Raw genomic sequence first — 23,449 nt, forward strand, 5'->3', positions numbered from 1 at the left:
ACAGTCTCAAGCTGCACCAGGGAAGGTTTAGGCTGGACGTGAGGAAGTTCTTAATGGAAAGAGTGATTTGCCATTGGAATGTGCTGCCCAGGGAGGTGGTGGAGTCACCATCACTGGAGGTGTTTAGGAAGAGACTGGATGATGGACTTGTTGCCATGGTTTAGTTGATTAGATGGTGTTGGATGATAGGTTGGACTCGATGATCTCAAAGGTCTCTTCCAACCTGGTTAATTCTGTTCTATTCCATTCCCAAGCATTTCTGCAAAAAGGTAACAAGCTTTGCTTTAGCCCACTCCAATTAATTCTAAGCAGAATCTCTAATCAGCATGCAGTCACCTCACTTCCAAACTGAAGATACAGCAAAGTCTTTGCTGTACCTGGGACAAAGTAGGTTTGTTGGTTCATTAAATAATTGGAATCATTGATAATAAATACTCACATAAACAAATGTTTAAAGATCCATCATGAAGAGCCATCCCTTCCTGAATTACTGATAAATCTTGTCATATAAAATATCTATAATGTTTTATACAAGATATATTGCATCTCCTACTTGTTTCTGCTGTCCACACTTGTAAGGCTCTGAACCCAGCACTGGCAATCTGCAGCCTTTTATAACTCAACCGCAGAGAGTTTTGTACTTCATAGATGCATGTGAGTTAAGATGAAGCCTAGAGATTTAAAGTTGAAACAGTTAATTTTCTGGGAAAGAAGTGGAAACAAAACACTAAAAAAAAGAAGAAGAAACAAATCTTCTTCCTCAAGCTGATAGACTACATAAAGAGAAAAAAAAGGGGGGGAAGGATGAGCTACACACAAGAAGAAAAATGTGCAGCAGGGAAAACTTCACAGATCCATCAGTCCAAAGACCGTCAGAGAAAGACAGTAGAGCTATCTAGTGCCTGAAAGCCATCCTACAGTAATTCCAGACAGACTGCAGAGACCTTGCTCTGGCATCTTAAGAGGTCTATGTGCTTTCTTGCATACAGGATACTCCATTTGCTTTTCAAAAAACTAGATAGATGATCACTCCTCCCTAGGACAAGAGGCAACAGCTTCAAACTAGAGAAGAGCTAGGAATAGGTTAGGAATAGGTTCTTTACCATGAGGGTAGCAGAACACTGGAACAAGTTGCCCAGGGAGGTGGTTGGGGCCCCATCCCTGGAGATATTCAAGGACAGGATCAACAGGGCTCTGGATAACTTGATACCGTTGAGGATGTTCCTGCTTCCTGGTGAAAGGGTTGGACTAGATGACCTTTGGAGGTCTCTTCCAACTGAGACCCTTCTATGATGCTAGTATTACCATGTAGACAGACACCTGCCTTACAACTGATAAATCAAATTGCAAGGCATGTAACAGCATTTTCAGAGTTCCAGCAAGACACAAAGTAAGCTGCACTGTTCAAAGTAAGGAGGACCAGTAATAGATTTCCACAACTACACAGCAGTAATAACTTTCAGTAAGTAAATTACACTTTATTTATACTGAATGTTATTTCATCTAAAGTATATTTTAGATAAGAATAAATTTTAGGCTTCAAAGATTCAGCTCATAACAAAGGGCTTTTTAAAATACACCTTAAAATGCATTAATATCCTTCAGTGCTCCTGGTCTCCAAAACCAGCTGAGATCCAACATTCATGGGGCCAGGATGAAGCCCTGCAAAAAATACATGTGGATTCTGTGAAAATACCCATACTAAGGCCAGCTGATTCTCTGAGATGCTTCACCCTGAATTCTGTTTCTTTTTCACACATCCATTTTTCTCACTATAAACAGATAGCTAGAAAACACTGAGATTTCTCATCCATAAAGATTTTTTTTTCTCCCAACAGTAGGGAAAAAGCTAACAAAACTGCAGTGATTGCATTTTAACTACATCATGAATAAAGTTTATGCTGTATACTGGATCCCACTGCCTTCCTATCTCATTCTTTCTGGCTACAAATGCAAGAGGTATTGGAGGGAGAAGAGATCTAGTTTATTTGCAGCTGCAGTGTTTATTCTACTTGGGTGAAATCTTAATAACATCATTTCAGTTCATACTACCAAATACTTTCTAGCTGGTGACTTCTACACAGACCACAGGACCACCTGACACACTGTGCACCTGGACAATTCATTAACTTTCTGCATCTTGCAAGAGTCCCTGGGGAGAGAAGAGAAAAACAACAATTGTTTTTATTTATTCCCTTGACACTGAATTTTGTGCAGTGTCATTCAGACTTCCCAGATACTTCTCCAGAACATGGAGGTAAATCCAGAGCCTGCCCCAGAGACTGGGAAAGCTAGACAAAGAGGAATAGGTCTGAACTATAATCTCTCTGGCAGGCATTTTACTTCAATGAGAGATCCCAACAGCTCTTTGAGTGGGCCAAATCCAAAAGAGCATTATTATGTGTCTAGGGACAGACATTAACAAGAAATAGATTCATCAAGAACAAATCACCTCAAACCAATTAAATTTCCTCCTTCAACAAAGCAATGATTTTAGTGGCTCAGGAAAAAGGCATGAATAATGCATATTTTCACTTTAAATAAGGCTACTGATAGTCTCACTCAACAATCCCATGAGAAGGTTTGGAAAACACGACGGAGGTGAAGTTCATAGAACGCCCCAGGTTGGAAGGGATCCTAGAGATCATCTATTCTAACGTCCCTGCCACGGGCAGGGACACCTCTCAACTAGACCTCGTTGCTCAAGGCTTTACCCATCTGGGCCTTGAACACCTCCACAGAGGAGGCATCCACAACCTCTCTGGGCAACCTATTGCAGAGTCTCACCACCCTCATACTGAAGAACTTCTTCCTAAGATCCAGTCTAATCTTATTCCCTCTCATCTTAAAACCATTCCCCCTAGTCCCGTCATTAGACACTCTTACGAAAAGTTCCTCCCCAGCCTTCCTGTAGGTTCCCTTCAGGTACTGGAAAGCATCTGTAAGGTCCCTCTGAGGTCTTCTATTCTCCAGGCTGAACAACCCCAGCTCCCTCAGCATATTCTCATCGGAGAGGTGCTCCTCCCTTTGGATCATCTTTGCGGCTGGATGAAAAACTTGGAGAGCAGTATCCAAAAATCATCACTGGTTCTACACAAGCACATACCTAGATGAATTCTGTGGGTTAGTCATGTTCAGTCTTTAACTGGATAACTTACTGAATTTGCAGACCAAACAAAACCAAGGAAGACCTGTGGTGAAGAACAGGATTCAAATTCAGTATTACTGTGACAAACTGGAGATGCTAGGAAAAAACAGGAAAGCAGCACAAAGCATCATGAATGAGGTGGGAGCCATGGTGACAGAGAACGCAGAGAAAGCAGAGTTAGTGAATGCCTTCTTTACTTCAGTCTTTACTGCTAAGACCATCCCTCAGGAATCCCAGACCCTTGAAGAGAAGAAGCCTGGTGGTAGAAAGACTGCCCACTGGTCAGTGACAAATGGGTTAGAGATTGCTTGGATAAACTGATGGGGTGCACCCAAGAGTGCTGAGGGAGCTGACTGATGTTATTGCTGAGCCACCCTCCATCATTTTCAAAAGATCATGGAGAACCCAAGGTGTGTGACCTGCTCTAGGTGATCCTGCTTTGGCAGGGGAGTTGGGCTTAATGATCTTCAGAGGTTCCTTCCCACCCCTACCAGAAATGACTGCATAAATACCTAGCTGGAAGTTCTCCTCACTGTAAGATTCCTCAGAGAGGATCCATTGGTGAGTGAGGATGGGAATCTGAGAGTCAAGCTATTAAGGACAAGACAAAGAAGCAGGCTGGAGCAGATAAATAGAACTGTGGACTGCATAACACATGGTTATCCTTCCACTCTACTGAGCATCAGCAAGGCTTCAGCTGCAGTACTACATCCTTGCCTGGGCACAGCGTTTGAAATAAAAAATGAGCCAGATGGAACTAGTCCAGAAAAGAGCCATAGCAAAGAGCAAAACTCAGGGAAACACTACTCAAAGATATAACTCTAAATGGTTAGCAAACATGGACAAAAAAACAGCAGAGGGGGTGGGAAGAATGGTGCAAGCAACACTGGTTAATATTAAAGATGCTACTGCAAAGAAGCTGCTGTATTCTCTTGTGTCTGCAGTGGGAGGGTCTGATTACACCACAGGAAGAGTCAACTTAGACATGAAGCTTCCTAACAATGAAGAGCAGCACAGGTACACACTGCACAGCAGTCTGAGAAGCCCTTGAGAGCAGCTACACAAAAGAAAGCTCCTGACACGCATTGAAGATACCATTGTTCTACAGGTCACTTCCAGCTCAAGGGAGAAGGGAGAGGAAAAGAAAACACAGAAACAAAAGCACAACAACAAATGAACCGAGGAGTTGTTTATTTCTTGGAATCATGTTTTAAACCCAGAAAAGATGAGACAGATCTCTAAAATCACTGTTACATCACAGTAAAAGACAGTGGGAGAGGTACTGTGTCTGGAAGCAAAATTTATCTTCCTCCTTCATAAAGGATGCCTTAAAGTTGTCACTACACCATTTCATCAAGTAGCTACTTAAAATATCACTTCTAACTGCAAGAGAAATAAATAAAAGCCAGGTGAAATGAGTGCTGCTGATGAGAATCTGCTTTCTCGCAGCTGAGGAATTACACATGGCGACAAAGTAATTGACTGTGGGGGTGTTTTGCTTTTTTCAGATGGCATTTTCTATTATTTGCATACATTTAGTAAGATTTGCAGAAGACTGTGGGACACGGTGAGATATGACAGTTGCTCTAATTTCTTGTCAAATTCTTCTATTTTCATCTGCAAGAAAAGACAAATGGGACAAAAGCAATGACAGGTATCCTCCTCACCACATGAGAAGGGGGAGAAAAATTGCATACACAAGTCAGCCATTAGTTTAGTACAAGAGATTATAGCAGCAGTAGTCACTCAAGAGCAAAAGGATAAGTGATGTTCTTGCTAGCCATTACACTAATGGTGACAGTGAGGGAATGCCATGCCTGCAGAATTGCCAGAGAGCAGGCCAAGACCTCTGGGGATCCAGACAGCACAGGGCACTCAAGAAACTGCTCAACCCTAGCACAGGGATGACTGCTGGCTTACAAAAAGCACACAAGTTGTTACAGACATTGGACCCATCCTTGCAGCCTTTATTTGTTAAATGTCATTCCCTGACTTGTTCAAGACCCCTGAGTCAAATTACTTCAAAAGCATTGCCTAGGGGAGTAAGGGACCAAGTATTCAGTTCCCTACATTCCCTCCCCTCCTCAGTTCATATGCTCTTTTTACAGAGCCTCTCAATTCACTCTTCTGCTGTGAATCAGGAAATAATCCTGATCTGTAGAGGCAAGAGCAAGACCTGGATGCACCCTCCCCAGATACTCAGCTTTGAACTTTACCAAACCGGGTCACACCGAGATGCCTCCTTTTCATGCCTCTAGTAGACCTGGAGCAGCATGAGCCCATGAGAAACAGCTTTTGCTGCTTTCTTAATCTCTACAGGTAGGTCTGCACTCCTCAGCTGACTTTCTGCCAACCAGTTAACTGCCCTCACACCTCTGAGGTTCGGTCAGGGCAAAATTGCTTCTGCCAGCAAGTACAAAACTCCTCTCCACTGATCAAAGCAACACAAACCTGCGGAAATCTCAGTCAGCTTAGACAGATACAACTTCACAGGAGGTTTGAAGGCCTATTGAGTAATATTCCTCAGTTGATACCAGGCAACAGACAGCAGCTCCCTTTTAGCCAGTGAGGGCTGGAAACAGTATCTCTGAACTGCAGGCAACTAATTAGTTTGAAGACTAAGCGAGGCATGAGCAGACACCCTCACAGAGCCGCATGCTAACACCAGCCCTGGTCCCCAGAACTTGTGAGCCACTTCTCAGACTGGATCTGCTCCCTGCAGTACTGAATTTAAAGAGACAACCTTAATCAATCAGGTAATTAAACATCACTTTAAACCACTCTGAGCATCATCTCTCACAGTCTTAGTACACTGAGCGACCTCTTGCTGATGGGCAGCCACGGCTAACAACTTTTTCCCTCATCTCTTGGCATTCTGGTAGTCCACAACAGGTCACTCTTAAAACAGTTTCATTTCCTTAATTAAATCTTCTCTGAGGTATCATCACAGGGTATTATTTCCCTTTGATTCCTTTATTTAATATTTCAGAATAAAGACAGAGCCTCACCCTGTTTCCAAGGATTAGAAAGTTTCTCCTTTGATTAACCCTCAGAGAAGATGAGAGGATTTTTCAAGTGAGTAACATTCATGTTTCTTAAATAAATGGCATATAAAAGGCCATTTAACAAGGCTTAGGAGACAGCAAAAGGGAAGCATAACCAAGTTAAAACTACAACAAATCAATAAAAGAAAGGGTTGTTTCTCACCACCTCAAACTTCAGTGAGCAGAGTTTCTTGGCAAAAAGTGGAGAAAGGCCCCCAGATCTCACCTCCTTCAGTGGGAGCAGCACTGCTGAGAGTTTAATAAAAACCAATCCTTCTCCTAACGTACAGAGTACCTGTATGCACAGGAGCAAGGTGAGGGAAAAAATTAAAGAGCAAACCTACAAACCTAAGCCTTCCTTTCCAGAAATACTCAACCAGCACGTACTGAAAGTCTTCAAATCATGAACCCTGTAAGCACCCAGATCCTGTAAGTCTCGAAAGCAAAAGCCTTGAAAATTCCTACACTGGTGGGCAGTCTAACTTTTGATTATTCAATCCTTATGGATAGAAGTATTGGCTGGATATAGAATAGAATTAACCAGGTTGGAAGAGACCTCAAAGATCGTCAAGTCCCCATCTCCATGGCTAGACAACAAGCACAGTGTGTTTGGACGGGTGACTAAAGGAAAAGGACCCAGAAAGAACAGAAACATTTTTGAGAATTTCTGGACATAAGAACTGCCAGGACAGAGCAATCACTAGTTGTACTATTTTTAATGAACCTAAAGTGCCCTAAGATTGTATTTTGGTACTTTTGTATTTTAAAGTAAAAACACCTGGATGTTTTTTACAAAATCTGCTATTTTTCTTGCATCTCTTCTATGCAAAACTGAAGATCAAACCCCACAGCATGCCATTTACAACAATGGTTGTAAAATATGATCAAGGTATAATTTGGAAATTGTTCATGTTATTTCTGTCTTTTGTAACTACTTACAGGTTCTAAAAGAATTTTATGGGTAATAGGTTGGACTTGATGATCTTGAAGGTCTTTTCCAAACTGGTTAATTCTGTGATTCTACTTCATCCTTTTCACAGTATTAAGTCCAACCTGTCACCCAACAGTTCACAACTACTAAACCATGGCACCAAGTGCCACATCCAGTCCCTTCTTGAACACCTCCAGGGATGGCGACTCCACCACCTCCCTGGGCAACACATTCCAACAGCTAACAACCCCTCTGTGAAGAACTTTCTCCTCACCTCGAGCCTAAACCTCCCCTGGCACAGCTTGAGACTGTGTCCTCTTGTTCTGTTACAGGTTGCCTGGGAGAAGAGGCCAACCCCCACCTGGCTACAACCTCCCTTCAGGTAGTTGTAAGGTCTCCCCTGAGCCTCCTCTTCTCCAGGCTAAGCAACCCCAGCTCCCTCAGCCTCTCCACACAAGGCTTGTGCTCCAACCCCCTCCCCAGCTTTGTTGCCCTTCTCTGGACACGCTCCAGCAAGTCAACATCTTTCCTAAACTGAGGGGCCCAGAACTGGACACAGGACTCAAGGTGTGGCCTAACCAGTGCTGAGTACAGGGGCATACTGACTTCCCTGCTCCTGCTGGCCACACTGTTCCTGATAAAGGCCAGGATGCCATTGGCCCTCTTGGCTACCTGGGCACACTGCTGGCTCATATTCAGCCTACTATCAACCAGTACCCCCAGGTCCCAATTGCCCTTTGTACTTTCCCTAAGTACATTGCTCTACGCAGTTACCTGCTGGTGGTTATGGATGAACTATTACCACTTGTGACACCTTCAACTGGCCTTGATGACACACAGCCCCTTCTGTTAAAGCAAAACTAAACTCTCCAGGAAGACAGACATGAACAAGGTCAGCAAGACATTTTCTTGTGTTCCAGAAAAAGCTAATGTGGACCCCTACAGAAATACTGACCGGTAATTCCAGTCCTCTATCATCACAGACAATCCTGTAATAGATTAAAGACTTACATCATCCAGTTACAGCTCTTTTGCTTAAATTTGCATGAAATCTCTCTTGAAACAGGTTGGAGTTCGAAGATAACTAGTTTGGAAGCTAATAGAAAAGGAGTATCTGAAAAATGGGAGTGCATAGTATAATGGTAACCAGCTAGGGGAGAAAGGTTATGCAGGTACCAAAGATTAAAACAGGGGAGAAGATTCAGGGAACGATAAAAGACAACTGGGGGAAGATAGAACAGAGGAGCACAGACTTGTGAGTGGAAGAGACAATGGAGGAACATTCATCTTAGGAGAGGCATCATGAGAAGGCACTAGGAGTCACATTCACAACATGAAGGAGGTGGTTCTTAATGTGACAGGTAATTGACCTGTGAAATTACTGTTTACATTACCATAGAAGTGTAGATAGGTTCAAAGGAAAGCAGGGAAGATGCCATGGAACAGGTCTGTATTGAAGGGTATTAAATCCACAGAAACAATTGGTCATGAAAGTTCCTGAGAGGAAAATGGTTGGAACAAACTATTATAATAAATAATTGGAGAAACAATAGAAGTAATTTTCTCACAGCGAACAAAAACACAATTTCCTTTGCCTTGATTTCTTAGTAAGTCTAAGCCAAAGTTTTTTGCCCTTAGGTCTTCACATCTGTTCACAGGTGATTGCTGTCAAAAACACTAAGCCAGCATAAAGTGACACTTGCAAAAAGAAACAGCCAAGCAGACCTCACCTGGGTTAAAAATCACAAGGCATAAAATAGCAGGCTGCTTCTACCTGGGCCACTTCCCTGATGCACCTCTCCATGCAGACACAGAAATGCATATCCTGACCTAAGGAAATTACTAATGTGCAGAAAGAAGTGGCTAGAAAAGCATAAGGATGCACTAAGACTATTCAGCCTGGAGAAAAGGCTTGGGGGGGAATCTTATCAATGTGCATAAATAGCTGTTGGGATGCAGTACAGCAGACTGGGTGAGGTTCTTCTCAGCAGTGCCTAGAGACAGGACCAGAGGCAACAGGCACAAAATGAAACACAAAAAACCCACCCAACTCTTCAGCAAAACTGTGAAGAATACAGGTTACCTCAATAACTGAATGAAAGATATGGCATGACATTTCTATGAGAGGGTTCACATGCCTGCTAGAACAGCATTGAAGGTCTGAGTATTTAAGGTCTATAAACTGAAAGCATCTATACATTCCTGGTACAGAATTACAAGGTTCTCTGAAAGATTCCCATCTTCATCTGCAGGCAGCAGGACACCTTAAAGGAAGAGTGAAAGAACTTTTCATACATACTTGGTTATCCACACTCAGCCTATGAAAACATTAAGCACAGTGATGAAGTTTCTGCTGTTTCTCTCTCTCTTCATTCACAGACAGAATTTGAGAAGTTTCACACCTCCAAGTTTTGCCCAGATAATAGGGCACTTCTAGCCTAGTTCTGCCTCCAGATATATGGATACCTTAAGCCAGGGAAACAGTGACAGTAGGAACACCCTCCAGACTAATCCAGCAGGATGGGTACAGAAAATCCTATCTGTATATGCAGGATGCAAGGCTATGCTAGCCAACAAGCACAAGAAACTGGGGAACTAAACAGAATGAGAAACGGTCTCAGGATAACAAAAAAAGAACAAACCATTAACCTTCTCTTTCTTCATCTTAGCAGCTGACATTGCTGCTATGTTATTGCTGCACAGCATGCTCTGAACAAGGAACTGCTCAGTTGAACAAATGCATTGTTGAGTGTTCACACTAAGAAAAATGCATTTTCCACATTCGTGTTTCAGCAGACTAAGCAGCTGGAAGATGGTCTTCAACAGACCAGTGCAACCCACAGGGCAAAGGGTGAAAAAGGTCTTTGCAGGAACAAGATAAATTGACAGCAAAGGGGAGAAAGAAAAATCTTATGAAACATTAAGACATTAATTGAAGCCATTATTTTTCTGTCCACCACAGCAATGCCTGGCTGCACTGCCACAGGTTATGCATGGGACAGCAATGTGCCCTTGTGGCCAAGAGGGCCAATGGTATCCTGGGGTGCATTAAGAAGAGCATGGACAGCAGATCAAGGGAGGTTCTCCCTTGAGAACCCTCTACTCTGCCCCAGTGAGGCCTCACCTGGAGTACTGCATCCAGTTCTGGGCTTCCCAGTTCAAGAGGGCCAGGGATCTACTTGAGAGACTCCAGAGGGCTTCAAAGATGATTAACGGCCTGGAGAACTGTCTTATGATGAAAGGCTGAGAGGCCTGGAGGTTTTTAGTCTGAAGAAGAGAAGACTCAGAGGGGATCTAAAAAATATATACAAATAAGTGAGGGCTGGGTGTCAGGAAGGAAGGGACAGCCTCTGTTCACTTGTGCCCTGTGATGGGACAAGGGCCAATGGATGTAAACTACAGCATAGGAGGTTCCACTTCAACGTGAGGAAGAACTTCCTTACTTTAAGGGTCACACAGAGCTGGAACAGGCTCCCCAGGGAGGTTGTGGAGCGTCCTCCTCTGGAGACTTTCAAGACCCATCTGGATGCATGCCTGTGTGACCTGTGCTAGATTCTAGGGTCCTGCTCTGGCAGTAGGGGTGAACTCAATCTCCAGAGGTCTCTTCCAGCCCCTAACATCCTGTGATCCTGTGACATTTCTTTCCTTGATGAGGACCACTTTGGAACAGTATGCTGCAGCCTCTGCTGTACAGTAAGACAGCACAAGTCTCAAAACACAGACCTTTCTGCAACTAAAAATAAAAAGGTCCCCAAACCAGTGAAACCAGAAGGACCTAAGCAGTAGCACTATGCTTGGTTTGTGCCACTAACCTAAGGTGGTGCAAACATCTTACAGGCTTGCTACTGAGAGAACAGACATATTAGTCTCCAATAGCTATATAAAACATGTTTGTGAGGTGGAGGGAAGTAGATATAGAAAGGGAAGGAGAAAGAACAACTATGATCACCACCAAGCCAACAAACATTGCTCCTAGCATTGCCAGGAAGTGGGGGGGGAAGAACCTTGCTAAAGCAACAAGAGTATCCAACTTGGAAAAACTGACCTGAAAAAGGGAGCATGGACCCCCTTCAAGGTGATCTAGTCAAGCCAAAAAGCAAGCATGTACACGTGTGGGTTCCCTCACTGCTGTGCTTTTGTTTTCCAGTGCACAAGTGTTACAAAGCTGTAACCTGAAAAAATCTGCGTGGTTGCTGTCCCACATCAACATGCAGTGAATCTTTCCCCAGTTTATTTTAAGACCTCACGAGCCAAATGCATCCCTAGTGCAGGATCAGTGATTCAAATCAGCTCAGCATAGCAATGAGATGGGGCCCAGGCTGCCATGAAGTAAACACAATAGTATGACACTACAATGATGATGTGTGCTGGAGACAGGAGATAGTTTTAAGGAACAGTTGTATGAAGCAGAGTAGGTCAAGTCTCGTTTTCTTCACTGTGGGAAATCGAAGCATTTTTGAAGTTTTCCTTACAGCTGAATCATAACAACAACCACCACCTTGCCACACCTCCATCTCTGATCTCTCCCAACTGGATTTGATCATTAAACAAGGCTTCAGGGCTCCAGGTCCTCTGTACGGCTGCCAGCTGCAGTACAAACATTCTCATGAGGAACATCTTCATTCTGTTTCAAAATAGCTTCGCTTCTTTGACAAGAAAACTGTTCTACAGGCAAATCTGCACACAGCTTCCCTACTTAATATGCCTCCCCCTCCTCCCACACATGCATGCACCAGAACTACTTGGAAAAGATAATTCTGCTGCATGTTTGCAGTGCATTGGGATTGCTCCTGTCAGGTCACCGCTCTTTGCTGGGAGTGAGAGATGCCAAGGAAAGGAGCCAACAAAATGGAGGTGACTCAATGTCTGCACATGAATGACATATGTATTCCCAAAAAATAGAAGCAAGGAAAAAAGCCAGGGTTTGTTGGTTTTTTCCTTGGTTGTTGCTGTTTTTCTTATTTTTATTTGGTTTTTTTAAAAAGAGAGGCTTGGTAGCCTCAGGACGCCTCACACAGAGACAAACTCAGTTTACTTAGGCAGCCAGATACTTGAAAATTAACATCATGATTACACTAGCAAACAATCTTGATCAACAACTGAGGAAGTGCAAATGATTTGCAGTGGGTCTCTAGTTTTCAGCAAATAATGCACCACTGCTGCACAAATCCGTCTCTGGCTCTTCCCTGTGACTCAGCATTCAGCAGGGCTGCCAAGGGCTGGTCCAAGCTCCTGAACCACACTTGAAGCTGGACTAAGAAGAGAAACCCACCAGGACAGCACTGCAGGGACATGAAGCACACATGGCAAGAGGAGCAATCCCTCTTAAAGTCTCTCAATGCCAACCCTCTCTGGTCTAAAATGGGATTTCCCCCTCCTCCCCACTGCCCCCCAAGTGATTATATAAAATGGTTCTCACTAAAGAGGAGACATGCTGCTTCCAGCAGATGCAGAATTTACCTGCTGACTCAAGCACAAAAAAGGGTTGTTTTCTTACACCCCACTTCCTTTAAAAACTGGAGAAAAAAGCCCTAAACCTTGAAAAGTCTGAAAGCGAGCTACCATTGATTCATTTATCATGAACTGGAGCATTAAGTCAGTGCCTCTAATAAGAAGTCTTCAATTTGCATGAAATTCAGTTCAGACTTCTATGGCTACAAAGTCTCCATCCTGCCCGACCACCAGGGAGACCGTGAACACAGGATCAAGAGAAGCAGTTATGGAAAGACCATGGTTTCAACCAGAGTGGTGCAGCTGGGAAGCATTTTTCAATAATCTCTTGCCAACTGCTCACTCTTAAATTTAGACGTGAGCCCAACGACTTTCTGTGTTCCGATACTAGGTCCTCTGAGGGTTGGAGAGCTGGTTAGCACATATAATGTGTTGCTTATCAAAGCTCTGACTGAATTACACTGGCATCCTATTACACAGGAATTTGTGTCTGAAAGCTTTCCTATTCACCATTAGCTACCAGGATTCAGCTCAGAAAACTACTGCACAAAACAAGCCAAATGAACATACAGATTCTCCCTGGACACATCACTGAGACATGAATAAAAACAGTTCAGAAGACTAAGATTGAACACAGACATTTTTTAGGCTAGATCAAAAGGACAGAACTTGTGTAGAACTGAGCCATTCAAGTTGGAAATGGTACTTGCTGCTACTGAGCCCTGCTTTCAACACACCAGTATTCAGGGACTTAGTGTTGTGCTCCTGTGCACCACAGAAACACCAGTCTCAACAGCCCACTTGCTACTCTGCATGCAACACATATAAGCCAGCCCTTGGCAAAGGAACCCAGAAATTCCCCCTCTACCTATTAAATCAAGAATTATGCTCCCTCTTGCTCTCTAGCTCAATGAATCTTCAAATCATCCATGTAGAATATGCTGACTTTGGCCAGAGGAGCGTAAATCACGTGTCACACACACACACACACACACACTCTGAGAGGAGCTCCCTGCCTGCTAGGGCACATCCTGGAAAGTCACGGATCTAGGCCTGATCTAAATTAGGTGCAAGAACAATAATAATGCCCCTTCCCAGAGAGGGCAGCTGCTCCCTGAGCAACAGGCCCTACCCAACACATGGGTTTTGGAGAATCTGCTTATGAGGCTTGCCTTCCTTCAGGGACTGCTAACCAGCCTTGCAGCTAACCCAGGGCAGGAACTCAAAGGGGCAGAGGTGCAGCGACCTTCTGTTGCTTGAATTACATAGAGAAAAAAAAAAAAAAGCCCTGAGGAACACAGAGCAGGAACCCTGCACACAAACCAGTTGCATGCAGGCAACTCAAGCTAACCTCTCATACCTCGGTTTTGTGCAGTGCAGCACAAAACACAGCCACAGCGTTCTGGATACAAATCAGTAAACTCACAGCATGCCACGCAGATTTAGCATCTTAGATCCTCATTTGCTTAACACCCTTTTATCACTTTCATTTCAGCACGTAGGTGGCCCCTCTCATGGTCCCACAGGGATTATTTGGATTACCAATACCACATTTCGATCCCTTTTGGTCCAGGTAGCTAAAGGAGATGAACTGGGCTTTTCCAGCAAGTTATTAGAAGGCTATCAAGGAGATTGATCTCCTGCCCGTCCCTCAGAGCTATTACTAGGAGGTCACAAGTCAGCCAAACACATTTATTCACAATGACCCTTCCTGAACTACTAGGGCATAGAGTGTTAAGTCAGTAGACTCCTCAAACATCCTACTTCATGTCTTCCCCTTGCCGAGCTCACCTGACAACCCATCTCATGCAAACCTAAGCCTGCTCCCACCACTTCCATACCAGCTACCCTAAAGTGCATAGTCTTTCTGAAGTCAGCAGGACTCCCTAAGCAAGCAACATCACACGTGCCCATGCAGACCTGGCAGAATCAGGTTGGAAAAAAATAGGTCAAAACAGGCATATGTTTAACTTGGAGTCCAAACCTCAGAATCATATTTTACCAACAAACAACTCATACACACAAAACCTATATTTGATAACTGTTAGGCAATCATTCTAATGTGAAGGCAGCAATCACAGCATTTTACAGAGCAGAGGCTCTGCCAGAAACGTTTCTATTCTCACTCCAAGCAGAGGTTTAAACACACCACCTCTCCATCATGATTCCACATCCATCCTGTTGCTGTAATCAAGCATCTTCTTCCTGTCCCATCTTTTGGGAAATTGTTCCTTACCCATTCCCAACTACAGCCTTGGGCAGGGTTTGGTGGGGTTTGTTTGGGTTTTTTTTTAAAGACAATGAGACTGCAGAGTTGAGACAGCCCTGCAGGGAGCCTGGCCACCACCCCTATTCCAAGCTTCAAAGAACCACTTCGGCAGGCAGGTCCAGGCAGACACACAAGAAAAGAACAGAGGGCATGAGGGCAGTCTGCCCCTTTCTAGAAGGTCTGCAGCAGTTTCCCTGGGCTCGTGATGACTCCTCTAGCTGGACAGGACAATATGGCTCATACCTACAAGTTACCAGGTGGCTCCAATAAGCAAATCAAGCAGCTGATCCTCAGTTCAAATTTCTAGAAGATGCTGTATACTCGCACCCTCCTCTAGTATCCACCTATACCCAAGCTTCAGCAGCACAGTTGGCAAGCTAAATGCATGGAAGCACCCAGAACATTTTCCCACAATTTTGCTGCATTTTCCTACAGTGTGATTGCTTGTTTTGCTCCCACATCCCAAGCTTCTTTATTCACTCCCCAGGCAACAGTGAAATCTAACACTAGATTTCTAAACTGCCCTAAGCACTTCAGGATAAGCAAGTACCTTCTCTGCACCTGCTCCTGCTTTATATACGCAGCTGAGTGCAAAAGACAGATATTTAAGAGTTCAGACGCTTACAATTAGGTGACACATGTTTTTAATTAGACATGCCCTAATATAATTGCTCAAATACAGACACTAAGGTTTTAGCCTACATCATGCTATTGGGTACAGAGACTTAGCCCGAGTTAACCCATGTTTTAATTGTCTGAGACGTAAAATTGCATTGCCTAGGAACAGGTATCTGTGTAGCGAAGTGCATTGGAAAGAACAGCACTTAGCAGTCAATCAGTTCTTGAGAAGCAGGAAGGCTGAAAAGGAAGAAGAGACTATCAAAGAGACAGCAAAGAGAGGGAGCCTTTGAAACTCTGTAGAGAGGATGCTTTGACAGTCACAGTTCTGAGGGGCATGAAGGAGTAATCCAGAGTCAAATTTCAGGAGCGGGAATTGTTCTATGCCAGCATGCGGTTTCTCGACCAACATAGGAAATTCTGCTCTTAGGTGAGAAATCTTGTTGTTTCGCTCATAGTTCAAGAAAGAGATAATTTCCTTTCACACACAAAGCAAAAACCCCTAAGGAACATGAAGAAGCTGAAACCAAAAAGGAAATATATCAGGTAGCCTGACTCTAATAAACCACCATAGTGATAGGTCTTGAAAGGAGTTCCACCACAGAACCAGGTGCTTCTATTTTGGAATCTTTTACTAGCCTAAGAAGAACAGGAGGAGAAAATATAGACCAGCTCATTAGCCCTTAGGTAGTAATACCTATGGCTGTTTCTGCTCTAGCCTGCTGCTAGAGTAATGAGCAGGAAATGTCAGTGCTTCACGCTGGCACAGCAAACAGCCAGCTCCTCTATGATATGCAGCTCTGTCAAAAAGTGAAAAGAGAAAGAAAAGGAAAAAAGCACCACAAAGGGCCAAATAGCACTAACCTTCATCAAGCAAAGTTCCAAATAACTTTAGGGGGAGCATTATTCATTTTTAGACCAAAGGGTTTAGCTCAATAATACTTTATCTCAGCATCGGGGCTCTGCTATGACTCACGGTACGCATGTAGTTCTTCTGAATCACGGTATTGACCTCACATTGACTACCATCTGAGCACATGGTGCAGTCAAATTAAGCAACTTAAAAGTTCATTACAAGATATTGCTTCTAATATCTATGGAGCTTCCATGAGCCTGTAACCAAAGCAGCAGACAGTCTAATGGCTAATGGGCCTTTCACGACTCTTGAAGAGCATCATCTTGGAAACACGTGTTCTGGCTCCAGGATTAAACATTTCACTCACCCACCTTTTCATGTTCAGCATGGAGCAACTAAACCTTGCTATTTAAAGCAGGATGCTGCTTCAGAGTAAATCTGTCATTGTATTTGTCTTCAGGCAGCCATACAGAAAAAGTACCATGTCAAACAAAAAGTATAGGTTTTCCTATTTAAAAATCCTAAGGCCTCTCATATCGTAGCCTTTCTCTCTTTTTTCTTTTCACCCTCCCCCCACCACCACCCTTAAAAACACTTGACAAACGACCCAACAGTTGATGGATGATCTGCATTAGAATATGAATTCTAAGTTTAAATTTTCCTGAGGCTGCATTAAGATGTAGGCACAAGACAATAACTCTACTTCAACAATACTGTCAGTCTTGATGGGCCCATATTTCAAAGGAAAGCACCTAACTGCCCAAGCAACAGCTGGGGACACCAAATGATTCCGTCCATCCCACTAGTTTGGCAAGCACTTGCAAGCATACCCACAGAGGCCCAGACAAGTAGCCTCACACACATCTGTTGTGTCCAGCTGGAAGAGGGACTGCAGTTCAAATGGCTCAGGAAGTGTCCCACAACAGACATCCAGCTCCAACTGAAGCTGGATTATCCCAACTTCATTGCTTCTCAACTACCTACAGCATACAACACACTACCTGCCAAAGAGACAGACTTTAGCAGGATAGCTTCATGGAAGAAGAAGAGTCACAGCAACACTTCAGACCCAGAGAACAGCTCCTGGACCCATCTGTTCCATACAACCAACACTCAGGCATTTCACCAGTGTACAGTAAAGAACTGCTTGTTTGACCATCACATTAAACATTCTCTGTCTCTTGGGTCTCCTCTCCCTGCCTTGGAAAAAGCAGTCAACTTCCTGCTTCACTTCTGCTGACGTGTTTGGGAGGGGTATCACCAGTCTTCTTCTCTGCAAAAAAAGCATACAGCAGGTAGCACACCACCAGACCTTCCCGAGCTTGCAGGATGCCATTCTAAATTTCACATGGTGCTGTGTGAAAACACTGTTTTGGGAGGAGACCACCAACATGCTCCTCCTTTCTCTAAAACAATAGGCTTGCTGAACCACACATTTCAGGACCTGAGAAACCTGATTTGGTAATTGAAGGTGCACACAGCCCACATTTTCCTATGGTATGGAAAAATTATACCACATGAAAGATTTCAGTCCTGGTGTTCAAGAACTCATTAACAAAATGACTTTAAAAGGTGCTAATAGAAACAAATGCCTTTAACATCACAGACTTCCCAGATGACTCCTGCTACAGAGACAGATGACAAATCGGCTGTCAGTCATCTTTACATTCCATATTGACTACACTGTAGCAATTACCCATTTATTTTTAGAGCATGTTCCATTTTAAACACAAGTGATTCAGTCCAAGAGACATTCTATACTCCATCACTATTTCATGGGTTAACAACTCTCATATTTAAATGCCTTTTGTTGTTGTTGTTTTGGTCTCCTTTTGCCTCTAGATATTGGTTGGGAATCTTAATTCAGGCATCAAACCAAACAAATGTTGGTGTTCTGCAGGCATCTGCAGAGAAATATAAAAATATCTGGGAAGTGTGAAAGAGCAAGCCTGCTTTGCTAAATGCATAAAAAGAAACCTCAGCAAAGGTCTCAATAACAGCCAGCCTTCCTGACTGCTGTGCACACGCCTTCTCCCACAGACCACCTGCTCTGCAGCAAGGCAACGCTGCCTGCGCTGCCACCTTCTCAAAGAACTTCGCAATACAATGGAGCACGGCGATGCCCAGGGCAACACAGCGCCCATCCTTCGCTTCCGTATTTCACCCCTCTCTTTAAAGCCTGAAAGGAGCACCTTGCCGTATCACTCTTCCCCAGCCCCCAAGCCGTCTCGAGGATTCTCTGCGTTGTAGGCAATGACCTGGACAAAAGAATGAAGAGCTGGCATCAAGATTGGACTGGAAACTCATGGAAAAGGAGAGTGAGGTAAGTGGAGAGTTGAGGAAGGAGAGTCCTGAGGAGCTGAGGTTTCTGTTCCGGCTGTTACTGGAGGGAGAGGACAAACAGGAGCTGCAACAGGTACTGCAGCAGGGGAATCCCACTTCAGGATCAGCTGCTGCCCTGCAACCCAGCTCCTCCCTCCTTCCAAAGTAAACAGCAGGTTGTGGGGCTACAGCCAGCCTCTTGGCCTCAGCAGTCTGCTGCCCATCATAGCACTGTTTTGCCTGTAGGTTGGACCAGTCTTACTAGTACATGTTCTGGCAAACTCACAAACATCCAAGATGAAGACCCTTTGCCAAGGGACAGGCCCAGCACCTCTTAAGGAGTCCTGCCTGAAGAATCTAAACCTACTTCTGAGCTGGTGATGGGATACCCTAGCCACAGCACAGCTGATCAAAAAAAAAAAAAATCCAAGACTGACTCACAAGACATTATACAGCTGCTTAGCCACCATTCATTAACTGTAAGGAAAATGACCCTGGGCTCCTTGCATCAAAGAACCTTACCATTTCTTCTTAATTAATCCTAAGCATCTTGCTGTCCTCAAATCTCAGCTGGAAAACATCAGCTGGAGTAGGTGGCACCCCAACCTGCCCTTTGCTACCGGTTTTACTTTTATTTTTACTGGGCTGTATGCCCCCACCTCCTGAGATTATCAATAGAAAGCAAAACAATGCAGTGTTCTAGGGCAAATACATAAATATGTAAAATCTAGCCTGGCTTAGACTTTATTAGAATAAGCATTCATGGTATCTAAGGTCCGATAGAAACGTCTTTCTAAGGAATTAAACCAAACCCCTGCAGCATTTGCCACTCAGCCGTTGCAGAACCACAACAGCACATGAAACATTACAAGATAAATGGGTAAAAAAAAATAATAAAAAAGAAAGCCTTAACCAGAAGCAAAACTGACTCATCTCCTTATTGCCAAAACGGAGCGAGCCGCCGAGCGTAAACAAACAACAGACATCCTGAAGAACAGAGGGCGTTGCGATTCCTCCTCACACTAATAGGCAGACACAAACTGGGATCAGCAGGACCATCCTCCAGCTACTCCCACAAGCTGATCTGAAGGAAGCAGCTGATGCTACAGTGACATTCTCGGCAGCGCAGGTGCCACTGGAGACCAGGGAGCATCTGAGGTGCTGGTGACTCCCAGGGGAGTTGGTTCCTAGTTATAGATGCTGGAAAGATGTGACAGGTGCAGGTACAATCCACTTGTGGAAGCCACATACATGTTTGGATACCCAATGAAACCGGTCTGGGTAGCATTCACAAAGGTATACTTTGGCTTAGGCTGGCAAGTATCCCTTCCAGAGGGCAGGAGTGAGAGCAAGACAGAGCTCTTGTGTAAGGCTCTGTAGGGGCCTGCAAAGACTACAATCTATGCATGCTGAAGCCAGCACTTGTGGGTAGCCCTGAGCTTGGAGGAAACTAAGTAGGCAAGACTTAGGACCAGAGAGACACCTGGAAAGAAGAAAAGGAAGTTATTGTGAAGACAAGCTACATTCTCTGTAAAGTCCATCATCACAATCTAGGCAACCTTAATGCCTGCATGCACAAAACAGATTTCCAACAACTTTAAAGAACAGGAACCCCAAACTCTTTGTTAAAGAAGCTCCTGACCTGACACCAACCATTCAATGCCATCAACTCTCCCAACTTGAATCCCCCCACAACCACATCTCTCACAGTATTTTAAAGCTAACAAAGCAGCTAATAAACTACGTTCTGCTCAAACAATTTCTCCAAGTAACCACACTGTTTGAAAGAGGACTGTTCAAAAGGAGGCCAGGAGAAGGAAGTTATTTAGTGCACGACACAGCACCTGAAAAAATCCACAAAGCTCTGCAGGGATTATCTCATGATAGCAAAGAATACTTGATCCTGTGCCATGTACATGAAACAAAGCCACAGGAAGATGTTCTTTAAAAACAAGTCTTAGACAGTTATTTATTGGAATACAATAAATACCACCTTGTGTATTAGAATGTATTTTAAATACTGAGTATATGGATTGCAAATCAGTTCCTTGGGATGTTCTGAACATGTGCACACAGTTTGCTTTCAAATACATTACTGTCACATTCAGATATTGACAGTTCCTGATAAAGTCACAGAGTGCATCAGTTCATGCTCTGGCTTGCTCTGGTTTCAAAAAGAAAGCTGATGTGAAAGAGCTGATTGATACTAATAAGGTTAGGAGTCCAAAGCTCAGGTCACGTTAAGTCAGCAATACGCTAGCGTATGTATCACAGGAGTGATATGACACGCCATCCACCAGCAACTCGCTGGCCCCCTGGAAGCGATGACCATCTGACCAACCACTCTTTGTTCTGAGCTAACAGGCTGCTCACGCTCCTGAAACAGACAAGGCAATAGACTAAGCCTGCCCTCTATAAGGGTAGGTACTCATGTCCCCTCTCCACGCGTTCGTTGCCTGTGTGCTGTGGTTTACATCCACTTCTGGTTCCAGCACAAAACCCAACACTGCACCTGTACCCTCCAAATGGGCCTGCACTTCAGGTACAGAAAAGAAGTAGAAGGAGCAGCCAGGATATAGACACTGTACTCCACTTCTTCATAAAACACATGTACTACACAGAGAAGTCCTAATCCCCTCTTAGTGGAAAATCCAAATTTTCAAAATGAATCCCCAAGCTAAAATGAATTACCGTAATAACCACAATCCTCGTGTGAGCACTAATCAGGAGGGGGCAGCTGACCACCTGCTGTGTGACGCTGCGGGCACAGCAGCACCCTGCCCCTAATTGCCGCTGTCTTCAGACAGAGAGAGTGCCCCACAGAAGGGTCTGGTAGTGCTGGTGGAGGCATGGAGAGGAGCACAGCCTGCCTGGCTGTTGTACAGCCTCACTACGCACTTCTGCTGAGTGCAGCATTTAAAAAAAAAAAAAAAAAAAAAGGCACTACTGCAGCTCCAATCAGCAGGATGCAAAAATCTAAACCCAGGCCAAGTAATTTCTTCTGCAACTACAGAGAAACACCCAGGAAACAACGCAAAAGATAGCAAAATGAATTGTATGTGCCTGTGTGTCAGTACAAACCCATTAGGTATGCAGGCTGCGAAATGAGGAAAGCAGCATTTGACAAGGCTACAGGCTGGGGCAATGTTCTTAATGCACTTATAAGTTATTTTATTTAATGGCTAACACACAAAAAAATGATGCCGTTACATAATAACACCAGGTAATAACCAAAATGTGAAGTCACAATATTAGCTTACAGCAACAGAACAAGGAAGAGAAAGGGGAAAGGCAGTTTGTGCTTTAAATTTTGCTGCATTGTCAAGGAGCCAAGAACCAAATCTGGGGGCTTCTTCTTTTGCAGAGAAGGGATGTAAGCACCGAAAATTCAGCGCGGGACTCTTCATCACCGCCTGCGCGCATCCACATCCCCCAAATGATGTCAATCCCCGCCGGCACGTCGCTCATCAGAATTCCACACTATTTGCTGGCTATGGAATTCAGCTGACAGGCCGCCGGTTAAGCCCAGAACCCCCCAGGGCCCACGGAGGGCAGCCCCCGCCCCCCAGCCACCCGCTGAAGTGCTGGAGAACACGGCGGGGAGTCCCATTCCCGCACAGCCCGACCGGCTCCCGGGCACAAAGGCGGGCACCAGCGCAACCGAGCACGGATGACAGCGCACACCCACGACCCACCACCGCATCTCGCCGGCCGGGCGGGGGCTAGCGGCCCCGGGAAGGGCCTTTCCCAGCGGCGAGGCCGCTGACAGCCCCATCCCGCTTCGCACTTCTCCGCTGAGAAACAACGCCAGTGCCCTTCCGTCCCCACCGCCCTCACCCGGTGCCAGGCGGCAGCAGCAGCCCCTCGTACCTGGACAATGCCGGCCTGGGCACAGCTCATACTCCCCCGGCGAGGGCAGGTCTCACATCCCACACTTGCTGCTCAGGGCTCGCCGCCTGCCCGCCGACAGGCAAGGAGGACGGACGGAGCACCGGCGCGTCAGCCCCCACCGAGCCGCACCATAGTCCAGCACCGGCTGATACGCCCGCAACGCCGCCGCGCTCCCTCCTCCTCCGCCCCGCCAGCCTCCTCCCACCTCTCCGCCTGTCGCTGGGTACCGGCCGCCTGGAGCCACCCACACGCCACGGCGGGAGCCCGGCAGCGCCGCCCGGCCCGGCCCGGCCCGCCCCTCAGTGCACCGCCTCCCGCCCGGCCCTCGCCCGGCGCGGCACGGCGCAGCAACATAGCCGGCCGGCTGGAGACGGAGCGTCGAGCTTTAGCCGCGGTAGGGCTAGTGGCCGGCCCGGAACCCCAGCGCCGCCTTCCCCGGTGCCCAGCACCTGGGCCGCCCTCACTGCGTTTCGGCCAGGTGGGGGCGAAGCTGCCCGCCCGAGGGTCGTCACTCCTACCCACCGCACCCTGGCTTTCGGGGACACCACAATACCGAGCCCCGCTGGTGCGCCGGCTTAGTCCACACAGCCAGCGCTTACTGCGTATGGAAGCAGGAAAATGAACCTGTTCTCCTTTTTGCCTATCAAGCTCCCAGGTGTGCAGCCCTCCCACTGACCCCCCAGCTGTGCCCTGTCTCGCGGGGGATCATTAATGCCTATCCTCGCCCACACACAGCCAGTTCAGCAGCTGCACCTCGTCCCCGGGGCAGGGTACACCTTTTGCTCCAGCGTCTCCTGCCCCATCTTTTTCTCCTGGGTGCTGCTTTATGAACTACACCCCCAGCCAGAGAAAGCCACAGTACCGCAGCTGGGAAGGAAGGCAGCAGGTTTCAAACTGCAGTTCGGGATCTAGGCAGAGG

General features: G+C 45.5%; 1 protein-coding gene across 7 annotated transcripts in view; it reads right to left on the reverse strand.

Annotated features, from left to right (window-relative positions):
- The window catches only part of HECW1 (HECT, C2 and WW domain containing E3 ubiquitin protein ligase 1), a 314,683-nt gene extending 291,957 nt beyond the window's left edge, over window positions 1-22,726 (reverse strand). For all 7 annotated transcript variants that reach the window (XM_068152576.1, XM_068152575.1, XM_068152572.1 and 4 more), the window contains exon 1: window positions 22,510-22,726. In XM_068152576.1, the coding sequence (XP_068008677.1) occupies window positions 22,510-22,539 (30 nt within the window). In that variant the 5' untranslated portion in view covers window positions 22,540-22,726. The remainder of the gene's footprint in view (window positions 1-22,509) is intronic.
- Window positions 22,727-23,449: the final 723 nt, after the last annotated feature.

This window comes from Melanerpes formicivorus, unplaced genomic scaffold, assembly GCF_026170545.1.
Source record: "Melanerpes formicivorus ecotype bairdi unplaced genomic scaffold, bMelFor1.0.p_v2 SCAF_24, whole genome shotgun sequence".
Taxonomy (NCBI): domain Eukaryota; kingdom Metazoa; phylum Chordata; class Aves; order Piciformes; family Picidae; genus Melanerpes; species Melanerpes formicivorus.